The sequence below is a fragment of the Scedosporium apiospermum genome (genome assembly GCF_000732125.1).
Source record: "Scedosporium apiospermum strain IHEM 14462 chromosome Unknown SEQ_SAPIO_0096, whole genome shotgun sequence".
Classification (NCBI taxonomy): domain Eukaryota; kingdom Fungi; phylum Ascomycota; class Sordariomycetes; order Microascales; family Microascaceae; genus Scedosporium; species Scedosporium apiospermum.
Window position 1 is genome coordinate 267,013 of NW_015971797.1, and position 12,965 is coordinate 279,977.

General features: G+C 54.0%; 3 protein-coding genes and 1 pseudogene across 3 annotated transcripts; 2 read left to right on the forward strand and 2 right to left on the reverse strand.

The window, feature by feature from the left end:
* Positions 1-1,980: 1,980 nt before the first annotated feature.
* SAPIO_CDS5036 (uncharacterized protein) lies at positions 1,981-3,900 on the forward strand (the record flags this gene model as incomplete). Its single annotated transcript, XM_016787440.1, has 3 exons — positions 1,981-2,529; positions 2,730-2,919; positions 2,978-3,900. 3 exons carry the CDS (start codon positions 1,981-1,983, stop codon positions 3,898-3,900), a joined length of 1,662 nt encoding a protein of 553 aa, XP_016642942.1.
* Positions 3,901-4,223: 323 nt separating this feature from the next.
* On the reverse strand, positions 4,224-6,099 carry SAPIO_CDS5037 (uncharacterized protein; the record flags this gene model as incomplete). Its single annotated transcript, XM_016787441.1, has 3 exons — positions 4,224-5,536; positions 5,712-5,737; positions 5,921-6,099. 3 exons carry the CDS (start codon positions 6,097-6,099, stop codon positions 4,224-4,226), a joined length of 1,518 nt encoding a protein of 505 aa, XP_016642943.1.
* A 912-nt stretch (positions 6,100-7,011) lies between these two features.
* Positions 7,012-9,276, forward strand: SAPIO_CDS5038 (annotated as a pseudogene; the record flags this gene model as incomplete).
* Positions 9,277-10,171: 895 nt separating this feature from the next.
* On the reverse strand, positions 10,172-12,161 carry SAPIO_CDS5039 (Peroxisomal targeting signal receptor; the record flags this gene model as incomplete). The annotated part of the gene is made up of 2 exons (XM_016787442.1): positions 10,172-11,905; positions 11,988-12,161. The coding sequence occupies 2 exons, from the start codon at positions 12,159-12,161 to the stop codon at positions 10,172-10,174; spliced, it is 1,908 nt and encodes a 635-aa protein (XP_016642944.1).
* Positions 12,162-12,965: the final 804 nt, after the last annotated feature.

A 12,965-nucleotide genomic window follows, 5' to 3' on the forward strand; every position in this document is an offset into this window, starting at 1 on the left:
ACGAAGTATTGGGTTGCTCAACACAACGGGAGAAACAAAATAAGCATCTTGAGATGGGCCTTCTCTCAAAGGGCGAGCAAGCCCGGCTTCCAAGATGTCAAGCTTCATTTGCCTTCAGTACGATCGACGCCCTTGCAGCATTCCACTCGTGCGCCGACTCCACTAGTCTATTCGTCGAAAGTTTGATAATTAGTTCTCACACACACAAACACCGCACACGGACCCATGGGAATTGGAGTATGAGGGCTTGGCTGGCTGCCTCCTGCCAGAGGGACCAAAAGCAACAAGTTCTAGTGTCTCGTGTGATGGATGTACTCTTGAGGAACGTACCAACCTAGTAGTGCCCGGCCCCCTTGTCCGTTACCCATCCCATCCCAATTTCCCCCTGTTTTAGCGGCTTCATGTTGCTTCTTTTGCCCTGCAGGGAGCACAAGGGTCCGATGCCTTGTGTGAGACAAGTTGCCAGTGCTCATAAACCCGAAATACTCATACTGCAAAGAATCGCTTGGCTTGTCGAGATGCCCAAGTTTTGTGGCATTCAACCGTCTGCGTCACGGAAGGAAGAGCCGTTATCACAACTCATCTTCTGCCCGCGTCCTACGTCGGATCAATGTATTTGGAGGAACGAGACTTCCCTTGCTGTTGTTTTGCGATGTACGATTAGGATGCAGCCATTATTATTAGCGGGACCCTCTGCATGCAAGATGATGGTTCGGCACCGCGTCTCATTATGCGACTGGGATGATTGCTTTTGGGGCTGAACCATTGCACCTCGGATAATTCTTGCAAGTGAAGTTGCATTCCCTTGACACTTGGATGTACTTGTCACAGGTGCTGCGGGAAGAGGTGCTCGCAAATCCCTCGTCGATAATTCGGCCAAACGACCTTCCTTCTCTTTGCACACTAGATTTCACTATCCTTCGTACGAAGCACATTCTGTATTACCCTGTCCGCTGCGAAACTAGCATTGCAATTCCACCGTCCTTGGAAGATCGCCCCATCTGCCAACTTCGGAACCATGGAAGGACCACAGGGTGTAGCACCCGTAAAATCCCCGGTCCACGACGACGTCAATCGTCAATCCCCATAACATTTCATGCTGATCACAGCCATCAGCCCTGCAACGCTGACACTCGTCGATCCCGTCCTTTGCCCATCAAATCATTACATTGACCCATCATGTATACAATGTGTATACTTCTCGGAGAAAGCGATTTAAACTTACTTCTGAAAGAGGGCCGCTAGCTAAAAATAGTGGTCTTAGGCTTGGGGACTTTGATGCACTTGTAAGATTATCATCAAATCTGGTAAGAATCTCATGTTTTGCTGGCGATCCAGCCGCAGTTCTCGGCACTCACGTTGTTCCCCGCTTCGCTGCTTTCCAGCTCAGCCTCAAAACTCCAGCCACTTGCCGCGTCCCACGTTTCTGGGATGGAACTTCTGCATCCCCCCCCCAAACGAGACACAGGTCGATGCACTGTGAAACCTCGCTGTCTCTTACGGGACGATAGGAGGATCGGGAAGTCTAAGTCGCACGGCTCAATTGATCCAATTGGTGATGCGATGACGCGTAAACGATCTCTTGGCTAACCGCTCTGCTCCACGATAAACCTGCGGCTGAGCGAGCTGATGATGCGTACTGGGAAGTGTGGCGGATGCATGCTTCTGCCACGCCGCCAAGCTGCAGCAACTTGACTGAACCGGACACTTTTGTGTGAATGCTTGATGCCCCACATGGCTCTCGGTGACATCTTGGCCCTGTTGCTGTCCGCGAACTTGGGCGGGGCCTCAGTCGCACAACATCCGAAAGCAATGCATAGAGGCATTCTCTTGCGTCCTTGAGCCATTGCCAGATATCGATCGATTGTTGCACGCCAACGCTTTCCTCCTGCGATCCGTTTAGTCTGACGTAATCCCCCATCCAACTCCCGTTGTCTTGCCTTCTTCCTTTTCCCATCCTCACTCCCAAATTTCTTTCTCATGTCCCCAGCCGACCCAACCCCAACCCTCGCCGTCCACGGCTCCACCTCCTCCCCCAAAGGCCGCTCCCTCCACACAACCACCTCCGTCTCCCCATCCACCCGCCTGGCAACCTATACCTCCCCGCTCCTCGCCCTTCCGACGGCCGCGACCTCCCTCCAAACCTGCCACCACTGCCTGCGCACCCCTCCCGCCGTGCACCCATGCTCGGCCTGCCGTGCCGTGTCCTACTGCTCCAAGACGTGCCAGCGCGCGTCGTGGAAGCTCGTGCACAAGGCCGAGTGTGCCGCCTTGAAGAACGTACCGGCGGGGAGGGAGCTGCCGACGCCCGTAAGGGCGTTGTTGCAGGTCGTCGTGAGGAAAGAGGTTTGGGGGGCTGTTGTGGGAGGGTTGGTTGGGCATGAGGGGGAGTTTAGGAGGGATAGGGGAGGGAGGGTGTGGGGGGATTTGAGGCTGCAGGGGGAGATGGTGAGGATGCTTTTGGGAGGGGAGAGGGAGTGGGTTGGGGGTGGGGATGTGGTTGGGAAGTATGCTGTTGCTATGTGCAAGGTAAGGGCTCTTCGTCTTGTGGGGAGAGGGACAGTCAGGGGTTGTGTGTGTGAAAGTCGGAGAGAGTGTGTGCGAGGTAGAGGGAGGAAGAGAACAAGAGAGCGGTGGTGTGGATGAGAGATCGGGAGAGTGGGAGACATGGAGGGAGAGAGTGAGAGTGAGATCCAAGAATTATTTTACTGATGGGACGTTTGGTATAGCTTTTGACAAACATGTTTAATGTACATGATCCTGATCTGGGATACGATGCCGTCTTTCTTGACGGCGGACTGGCTATGGTGAATCATTCTTGCGTGCCGAATGCAAGCGCACACATCTTTGGTCGGACCGCCATTCTCGTGTCTGAGAGACCCATCGAGGCAGACGAAGAAGTGACCATCTCGTATACCGGTAACTATCACTTTCGAAAAAAGACAATACATCCTTTCGACCTAACCGTTTCTACCAGATCCCTCGTACCCTCTGGCTCAACGCAAACAAGACCTCGCCAAATACCACTTCGAATGCAAATGTCCCCGCTGCGAAGACGACCTCAACATCTACGACGCGACCCGCCTCCTCCACCCAGCCACCATCAAAGCCAACGCCTTCAGCCTCATTCAAGACCCTAACCTTCTCACCAACCCTTCACCCTCTTCTTCCCCCTTCCCCAAAGGAACAACCCTCCAAACCACCATCCACAACGCCATCGAAGACCTCCCGCAAATGCCCTCCGACCAGCCCAAGGACCTCCCGCGCCTTCGCGCAGAATACAAAATCTGCTCCCCCTTGATAAAGACCTCCCTCTGGGCCATGCTTCCCCCATCTTTCCTGACTGACTGCCTCACGTACTACCTCTCCCGAGAAGCTCACACTGAATCCCTTCTCATCACCTGTCTGGCAGCCTGTAGAATCCATCCCTTCACGCACCCTAACCCCGCCAATCCCTACCGTTTAAAGGGGGCATTGGCACTCTGCCGAGCGCTCTCGAACGCCACGGCCGACCGATCCGTCTACGCCTCGAGCCTACGCGCCGTTTACACGCGGACGGAAAAGGTCGCCGCGAGCGGTGCGAGGGACGTCGATGTTGACCTGCTGGTGGACCTGGACGCCGTAGCCACGGGGCGAATGCTCTTCGATATGCTCGAGCACTACGTCCCCGTTACCCAGTTGGATGATTGGCCGCTTGCCGTCCAGGTTAGGGAGGGGCGGGAGGCCGTTCGGGGGATTCCGTGGGGTTTGGATGCTGCGTCGAGGAAGGTCATGGAGCAGTGGGAGAGCAGGGAGGGTGGCGATGAGGCTTGGTTGGGAATTTGGAGGAGGATGGTGGATTTGTTGGATGGGTTGGCGGAGTTGGGGGCAAGGATGGTTGTGGCGGATTTTGGAGAGTAATACTTGGATATCCGGAACGTTTATATATGTATGCTGCTGGATCTCACGGGTTATATATGGGCGCACGGGAAAATCGCATTTTATATTTTGGGTATCTCGATCGAATCCAACTCATCACCTATCACCCCTGCAAAGCATGGACAAAATCATATTATCAACGCCAAGTAACAACAACTCAGGACTCCACCGCATAAGAGAACAGGAAAAAAAAAGAGAAGAAGAACGAAAGAAAAAAGAGAGCCAAAGAAAAAGGAAAGAAGAAAAAAACAAAAGATTCGTAAACGCGGTGTTGTCCTTCCACCCAGGCACAAAAATTCAGCTTCTTAGCTGCTGGCCAATGGCTTCCTCGGCCGACCCCTCGATCTCGTTTGCGGCCGCGTCCTATTCCCGTTCTTCGCTGCGCCGCTAGGACCTCCATTCTCCAACGGAGACGTCGTTGGCCATTCCGTAAGAGCGGAATAGTCTGGGGCGTCAACGTTCGAAAAGTCCGATGAGAATGCCGGGCGCTTACTCGGAGTCGTATCGTGGTCACCGAGTTGCTCCCGGGCCGTCACATTGCGTTTACGCCTCGTCGGGACAGGTGAAGAGGGTGTTGATACGTTTTGAAGGGAGCCGATGGAGCCGTCCTCGTCGCCGTCGTCCGGGAAGATGGATAGGGCGCTAAGATTAGTCGATGTACGGCGAGACTCGGGCGGCGCAGCCTTGGCCTTGATGGAAGCCTCAACCCGCTGCAATCTCGACTTGAAAAGTTGAAACTCCATCTGGAGTGTCTCGATCTGGCTGGCACGGTTGCCGATCTTGGCAATGTTGCTCGTAAGGATGTCGAGCTCCTTTGCCGAGAAATTATTCTGCGGCGAGCTCTGTTGGGGCGGAGGACGTTGGTTGACTTCCTGGCGCAGTAGGCGCACCTCCGAGTGGAGATCTGCCATTTCTCTGGCAAAGTTGCCATTTGTGAGGGCCAGACTATCTCTGGACGCCTTCTTGACATCCTCAATCGCCTTTTTTAGGCCCTTCTCACCGTCGCGCATACGGTGCAGCTCAGTCTTTGCCAGACTAAGTTCCCGCCGGAGATTGGCAGTCTCAGCAGCTCGATCTAAGGATGACTGGCTCAAATCTGCGATTGTTGCCGTCGCTGCATGCAGCTGATCCTCAAGCCGGGCGACCGTCTCTTTGCTAGGGACGGACTGCCGGAGCTCTTGCACCGTAGCCGTTAGGCGCATGGTCTCCGCGCTCGTTGAACGGATATCCCTTTTCATTTCGTCAATGTCGTTTTTGAGTGATGAGATATCCTCGCGGTTCCCATCGAGGTCGCGACGCAGATGAAGCATGGTGTCGTGCAGCTTCTTAACCTCGCGCTCGATACGGTCCACGGAGCTATCAAAGGCAGAGACAATCTGGCAGCCGGCGGCGTCGATGCGGTTAATATCTGCCCGCTGGATGTCCACGAGGGTTTGCAGATTGGTTAGGTCCACAGCATCGAATTGCTGATGGCCCGACGGTGTAAAACCTGAGTTGAAAGGTGGTGGAGGAACTGAGCTGGAGGAGTCTCTGTCATGACTTGATCCCACACCTTTAAGTTTCAAGGTCCGTTTGATAACGGGCTCTACCTTTTTGCCGTGGCTTGTGGTGAGAGTGACTGATGGCAGCCGTAAGAGTAGCTGGTTACTGTAAGATGGACCATGGGGTTAGTGATTATATAGATAGGAAATCCTACCTATAGATAGACTCTGACAATGATGATGGGAAAAAGACGGATGTGAAGTTGCAGTTGTAATGAAAGAGACAAGAATAAAGGTTATGAATGAACTTACTCTTCAAATACATGGTTGACTGGTGGCTGGAGGCATTTGAGACCGATGACAGTGTCACACTTAGAACAGACGACATCTTGCAATTGGCTAAACCACCAGACACAAACCCCTTAAAAGTCAGTCTCAAAAATCCTCTTGAATATCAGAGTTAAAAGTCCTTCAGTCCCCATTTTGAAACAAACAAGGGACGAACATAATGTAAAACGTACCACCCTTCCACAAGGGTATTCTGCTCCCCGCTCCTAGTTTGACCCTTGGCGCTTATCCCCCGGGTTTCGGCCGCGTCAATGATGGGGCTGTAATAGCTCTTGCCGACTTTGGTCCAGAGGTTTATAAACTGGCCAAGGTTGGCTTTGCATTGGGCGCATTTACAAGTGAGGCGCTCCATGGTAGCTGGTGGTCCTGTCAGGTCCCACATATAGCAAGAGATGGTGGTCCTTAAATGAGAAAGTTAGGCATTCCAAAGTAGTATGTAGATCCTGGTGTTATCAAGTAGGATGAAAAGAAGGCATTGAGGTGGTCGAGGCATGGAAAGTTGGCTTAGTGAGGAAGAAAGCACTCCTGCTCTGCTGGCGGAAGTGGGATGAAGTCCAGATGGCAGCGTCGCGTCAATAGAGTCAAAGACGTGTAACAATTAAGAATTATACGCGGGATATACTTTGTACACAGGTACAAATTATACACCCAAAATTGTGCAGCAGTGTTGAGCTGCACCTCTCTAGTTCAATGCTATAGTTAATTTTATTACTTCAGTATTCAATATCCTAGTATATGCTAAAATCAAGACTTTACTTCTTCCCCACACTTTAGCCACCCAAATCGTTTAACACAGACCAGGGGTGCCCCTTCTGGTGGCTTTTGGGGTTTTTCCCATTCCATCTTGAAAGTCACGGCAGAATTCCAATTCCAAGGCGGTGTACAGCCAACCAACATTTTCTCTTCTCCCCACACCTACACCCACAGCTGGGATCTCCTTCGAGCTTGAACTTTCATAAAAGAGCCTCCCTGTTCCTTTATGCTTTTGCTCTTCCTGTCTTCTATTTTAAAATAGCATTTGCCTATTTTTCCTTGTTCTTCTCTCCTAAAGAACGTGGGATTTGCTCACTTCAATCCCCTCACCAATTCCTGCTCTTTAGGAACTCCACGCTTCTGTGCTCCTGCGCTCCTGCGCTCCTGCGAACGCGAGCTGTTCTTGCTTCCTCAGCCAACGACAATTTTGTTTGACCGAAACATTCCGGGAAGCCCTAAATCGAGGGCCATCAGCTGTTTCGCTTAACGGCTAAAGTTACCCCATTTCGATATGGGTAAACGAACTAAAGAGAAGAAGAAGAAAGTGGTCAAGGTCAAGAAACGCATCCACGCAGCCAAGAAAGAGGCTGCTGCCACCGCCGCGAGCCCTTCACAGATTGAAGAGTTCGCCTCTAGTCCAGCGGGCCATTCTTCCTCTGACGAGGCCAGCAGCGTCCATGATCAGAACGGAACTATCACTCAGGATACGGTCCTCTCCATTCTTCCCTTAGAGACAGAGGACACAATAGGTCGCGGTCTTAAGCGAACGACTCCCCATGATTTCGACGCTAGTCTCGATCCACACTCGGTAGAAGCGAACGTAGCCGCTGCCGGCGATGATGGAGGGTGGGAGACCGTACACCGCAATAAGAAGGCGAGGAAGCTGCCTCGCAAAGACAAGAAGAAGTATCCTTCGATCGACTTTTCTCCAAACGCCAAGCTCTATAGCAAGGTCCGGTTAGCCGACTTCAGGGATCTCATTCTATACATATTTGCCGATGGTGTTGCACCTAAGTGGGTGTCGGTGGCGAACCGTGTCCAAGTTAGGAAGATTGTTTCGATAATGATTCCAGGCATTGAGGAATCCATGTTTACCCCCAATGTCGACTTCTCGGACTTTGATAAGTTCGCCGCGAAGCACAAGGCGACTGCCATGGAGAACGGCGGTGATAATAACCCTGATGCCTTTTACCCGCGAGTTCTAAACGCCGACGGCCTACACCCCACGCTAAAGCCGCTGGGTGACATTTTCAACCGCCTGTGGCCCGTTAAGACCCCCGGCGATGACAGACTATCTCGTATGCATTCTCCCCTCGCAGCCTTCCTTACGGCTCCGCTACCGAAGAAAGCCAAAGATGGTGGGAGCACGAAACATCATGATCCACCTGGCTTCAAGGATGAGCGAACGAGGATCACCCACTTCTTAACTACTCGCGAAGAACTAATCGATAACGGCTACGTCCTCCACCCTGCGTTCTTGACGAATGAGGAGGAAAAGGCATCGTTTAGCCTTCCCGAGGGTTGGGTTGCGACGAAAGTCGATAAGCTGGAAGACGCCGACGTTCCCGAAGACGAAATCGAGAATGGGAGTGTGACTGCCGGTAGACGGGTGCTGGCTATAGACTGTGAGATGGTCAAGACGGGCGAAGATGAGCTCTCCTTGGCCAGAATCAGCGTCGTCAGTTGGGACGGCGAAGTTGTCTTGGACCAGCTGGTGAAGCCGGACAAACCCGTCCTCGACTACGTCACCCGATTCTCCGGCATTACTGAAGCGATGCTTAAGCCGATAACCACCACCCTTCGTGACATTCAGAACACCCTTGTGGAACTCCTCACCCCTAGAACTATACTTGTGGGACACTCACTAGAATCGGATATGAAGGCCCTCCAACTCACTCATCCGTTCATCGTCGACACTTCCATCATCTTTCCGCACCCGCGGGGCCCTCCCCTCAAATCGGCGTTAAAGTGGCTCACTTCCAAGTATCTGGGGCGGGAGATTCAACTCGGCCACGGCGCAGCTGGCCACAACAGTATCGAAGATGCCAAAGCTTGTCTTGACCTGACTCGCCAAAAGTGCGAAAAGGGTAGGGCCTGGGGAGAGTTTGAGGGCAACGGCGAGAACCTCTTCCGCCGACTCGGACGGGCTGGGTCTTCGTATAACGGCCAGGCGCAAGCACCAACTAACGTGGGCGACTTTATCAAGACGAGTGCTGCGATTGACTGGGGCGAGCCGAGCAAGGGGCCTGGCGGAGGGGCAACGCACGCACTCGGCTGCAAGAACGACGAAGAGGTAGCGCAATCTGTTATCCGCGCCATCCAAGGCGACGCGGACGGTGCCGAGATTCGCGCCGGAGGCGTCGACTTTGTGTGGGCGCGCATGCGGGAGCTGGAAGCCCTGCGCGGCTGGTGGAACAAGAACCGCCAAAATCCGCGACACGCCGATGGCGGCGGCGGACCTCCCGAGCTCGACCACCTCTACATCCAAGACGGGGAGACGGCCATCGAAGCCTGCCTTCGCCAGCTCGTCGAGCGTCTAGAACGCATTTACGAAGCCCTGCCACCCTGCACGGTCTTTCTCCTATTCAGTGGCTCGGGAGACCCCCGCGACATGTCTAAACTTCAGGCGCTCAGGACCACGTGGAGACAGGAGTATAACACACCCGGTATGAAGTGGGATAAGCTGAGCGTCAAGTGGACGGACACCGAGGAGCAGGCCCTGAGGAAGGCTGTTAAGAAGGCTCGCGATGGTGTCGCATTCGTGACGGTCAAGTGATGGGATGGCTCTGTAATATATATTTTTGGGTCTCCTTTTTTTAAGTGTTCTTGACTAGGTTTCGAGTTGTTCCCTTGATCGTCGGTCTTGTGTTATCCCTCATCTGATCTTAGTTGTGTTTTAAGGAAGAAGTACAAGGAACATTAGGGCGAGGGTTTACGACTTGATGAAAAGACATGATACCCCGGCCTTGCTTTTTGTCTTTTTTCTTGTTTTCTCCTCTTCTATTTTTGTGCCTCCTCGCTTCTTTTCATGCAGTTCTTCGTTTCTACTGTCTGTTTTCCCATGTGCGTTTTAGAAATCTTTCTTCTTCTTCCTCTCCTTCTTTCCTCTCTGAATATTAAGGGGGAAATATAGAGTCTTCAGGAAGAGGGACCGAGAAAGTACGACGTCTCTGTATGTAGTCTCATCTTCCTTCTAATTTCTTGCACTCCGCCAAAGAGAAAAAAGAGACACTCTCCTCAAAGGCTTGGGAGAAGAACATTAGACACTGAAAAAAGAAGAGCTGCTGGTTGTGTAAAAACACCAGGATCGGGAGAAAGTCATTGTCTGTTTCCTTTTCTCTATCGATTCTAAGTATCCATCTAGATATAGATATCTGGCAAGGACAGAGTAGTAGTAAACTAGTGTTCGTTCAGCATCCTCTCCCTCTGCACCCACTATCCAATCCCAACGTCAAAGCGGAATGGTTTCTCTTTTCGTTTCGAGGAGCTATAGTCGATACGTGTAGTAGCAACGGCGATGTTATATGCAATATGTAATATATATATCCCCCCTATTCTTCCTCTCTCCTCCGCCCTCTCCCATCACTCAAAGTCATTCCCAAGAATACAATCTACACCCACCACCCCTTCTCCTCTCTCTCTCACCCCCTCCGCAGTCCCCCCTCCCACCGCTAAAAGTCAAAGTCCTTCCTGAAAATCTCAGGATCGACCCCAACGACCGTCTTCTCCGCCAAATCCCTCCTCCCCATCTGCGTAAACACCCTCCTCAACGTATCATACAACGTCGTGCTCCTATTCTGCCCGCTCATCCGATCCAACTGCTCGCCCAGCCCGGCCCTCGAACCACCTCCCGCGCCACCGCCAAGGATCTCGAAAGCCTGCGCGCGGCCTTCCTTCTCGATGGACTTGTGCATCTCGAGGGCCTTGAGGAAGTGCTGCGCCGCCTCCTCGGGGCACCCGATGCTGATGCAGCTGACGCCGAGGTTGTACCGGGCGCGCACGAAGTTGGGCTGGAGGGTCAGGGCCTTTTGGTACGCGCCGATGGCCTCCTCGGGCGAGCCGCTGTTGGCGAGGGTGGCGCCCAGGCGGTTCCAGAGGAGGTGGACCTGCTCGCGCTGCGTCGACGTGCCGATCTCGGCCGAGTCGAGCGCAGCCTTAAAGCAGTCGACGGCCTTATCGTATTCTTCCATGCCGTAGAAGAGAACGCCGAGGCCGACCTGCACGTCCGGGTCCATGTGCTCGCCTCCGGGGCCCAGCTGCGCCGCCTTGATGAAGTTGTCGGTGACGGATTGGTGGAGCTGGGCCTTTTCGGTGAAGCCAACCTCGGCGGGTGGGTGCAGCTTGTCGGGCGGGATGATCTGCGGGTACTTGGCCGAAAGCCAGCGCTCGAGCGTCCTGTACGCACGGGCGTCGTAGCCCTCGTTGGTGTACGACACGGCGAGCCCCATGAGAGCTTCGAGGTTATCCGGGTCCAGCCTGACAGCCTGCTCCAGCGCGCGGATGGCGGCCGTCTCCTTCTCGTTCTGGGCCTGGGAGGTGCCGAGATACACCCAGGCCTCGACGTGGTCCGGGTTCTGCTGCACGGCGGCCTCGAAGGCGAGGGCGGCGAGCGAGAGGTTCCCGCCCTCCTTCATGATCCGGACGCCGGTCTCGAAGGCGTTGTTGCCGTCCTTGAACAGGTTCTCTTCCTCAAAGAGGTACTCCTCGGGCAGGCGGGGCATCTCGCGGCTCCAGTCGTCGAAGCCGGTGAAGTCGTAGTTGGCCCAGTCGATCTGCTCCTCGCCGTCGGTCATGGATTTCGCCGTGGCGTTCTCGGCCTGTATGCCCCGCCATATGGACTCGAAATCGCCGTCTAGCGTCTCGGACTGGACGCCGCCGTCGGCCGTCTGGCTCGTCGCGGCCTCTTCCTTTGGAACCTCGGCTTGCTGGGAGTCGAGCAGTGCCATGCGGTCGAACTCCTCCTGCCACTTTTCGTCGTCCAGCTCTACTACTTTGCCCTTGCCCTTCACGTCGGGAGCCTGCTGCTGTTGTTGTAAAGGTGTGTGCTGACCCATGTACTGCATCCCGCTGTGTCCCATCATGGGGAAGGCTCTCGCCATGCCCATGCTGCCTCCGAAGAGGTGGGGTTGCTGCTGCTGCATAGTCGGGGCGGGCACGGCGCTCGTCATGGACGAGGACGATACGCCGGGGTTCATGGCGGCGTTGAAGCGGGCGAACTCTTGCGCGTTGAAGGGGCTGGCATTATGTTGGGGCCGAAGCAGATCCGGCTGGCTGTGGGCGAAGCCGGCGTGGCCCCAGGTCGGGGAGGCAGAGCTCGCGCGGAGGTGGACGCCGTGCGCCGTGTCGATCAGGGGACCGTTCTGCTGCTGGAGGCCGGGTGTCTGGTTAAGAAACCCGTTCATCATCTGCGGCAAGGAGAGAGAGATTGATTAGCATGTGAAAGAAAGGCTCATCCCACCGCCCCTTGGAGAGCTCTCCAAAGCTTACCTCGTCCTGGGGAGCCACGGGGTTTGCCGTCCGGAAGCCGCCCGCGGCACTGGCTGGGCCTCGCGCGCCCATACGATCGCGCTGCAGAGACTTGTCATCTTGCATGTGGCTCTTCATCTGGCTCAGCGGGTTGCCGGCCGTGGAGCACTCGGCTCCGCCACCGAGGAAGGACATGGTGGCGAGTTGACTCTTTTCCGGTGGTTTTAGGGGTTACGTTGGATAAAATATGAGGGTAGAGTAAGAAGGTTTCGCGAGGGGAGGAAGAAGGGACGAAGAGAGCTGTGCGGCCGGGTTCACAAGCTCTAGGATGTGCGAGTCGTTCAGTCGTCGATGACCGATGGTGGATGGTCGGTCGCAGGACGTTCGTTGGAGGCGTAGGTAGCAGTGTATAAAGTAGGGTTTTTAGTGGGGTGCAGGTTGAATCGGTCTAGCCCACGAAGCCGAGAACCAAAGATTCAAGGATTGAGGGGTTCGGCTGGCTGGCTGGGGGAGACTAGCTCAGAAAGGTAGTTGTTTTGTGATGGTTACTTCGCCAGGGAAAATCGACAACCAAGAACAGGAGCAGTGCCAGACGAGAAAAAGACGAAAATAAATATACAAGAAGGGTCTCTCTCTTCGGGCTGAAACCCAACGCTGCAACTGGAATTAAGGCTCGGATGGGATTAGGCCGTTAGGAATCAATATCATTTGATGGCCCTCTCCTTCAGGTCTGACCATCAAATGGAACTGAAATGAACGTTGAGGGTTCAACTCAGTCGGCATCGAAGCTGGACGTTGACAGACCATTAATAATTGAATGGCTCATTCATTGTTCGGATGCCGAGGCTCTTTGGCTTTTTCCTTTAGTGGCACCGGACAAACAGAAAACCAGACGGCAGCTCGATTCTAACCTGCGACGGTCTTGAGTTTGCTTTGCAGATTGGTACCTTACCTAGATTACTTCAGACGGTCGAAATAAGTTCCTACTTCGTAATAGCG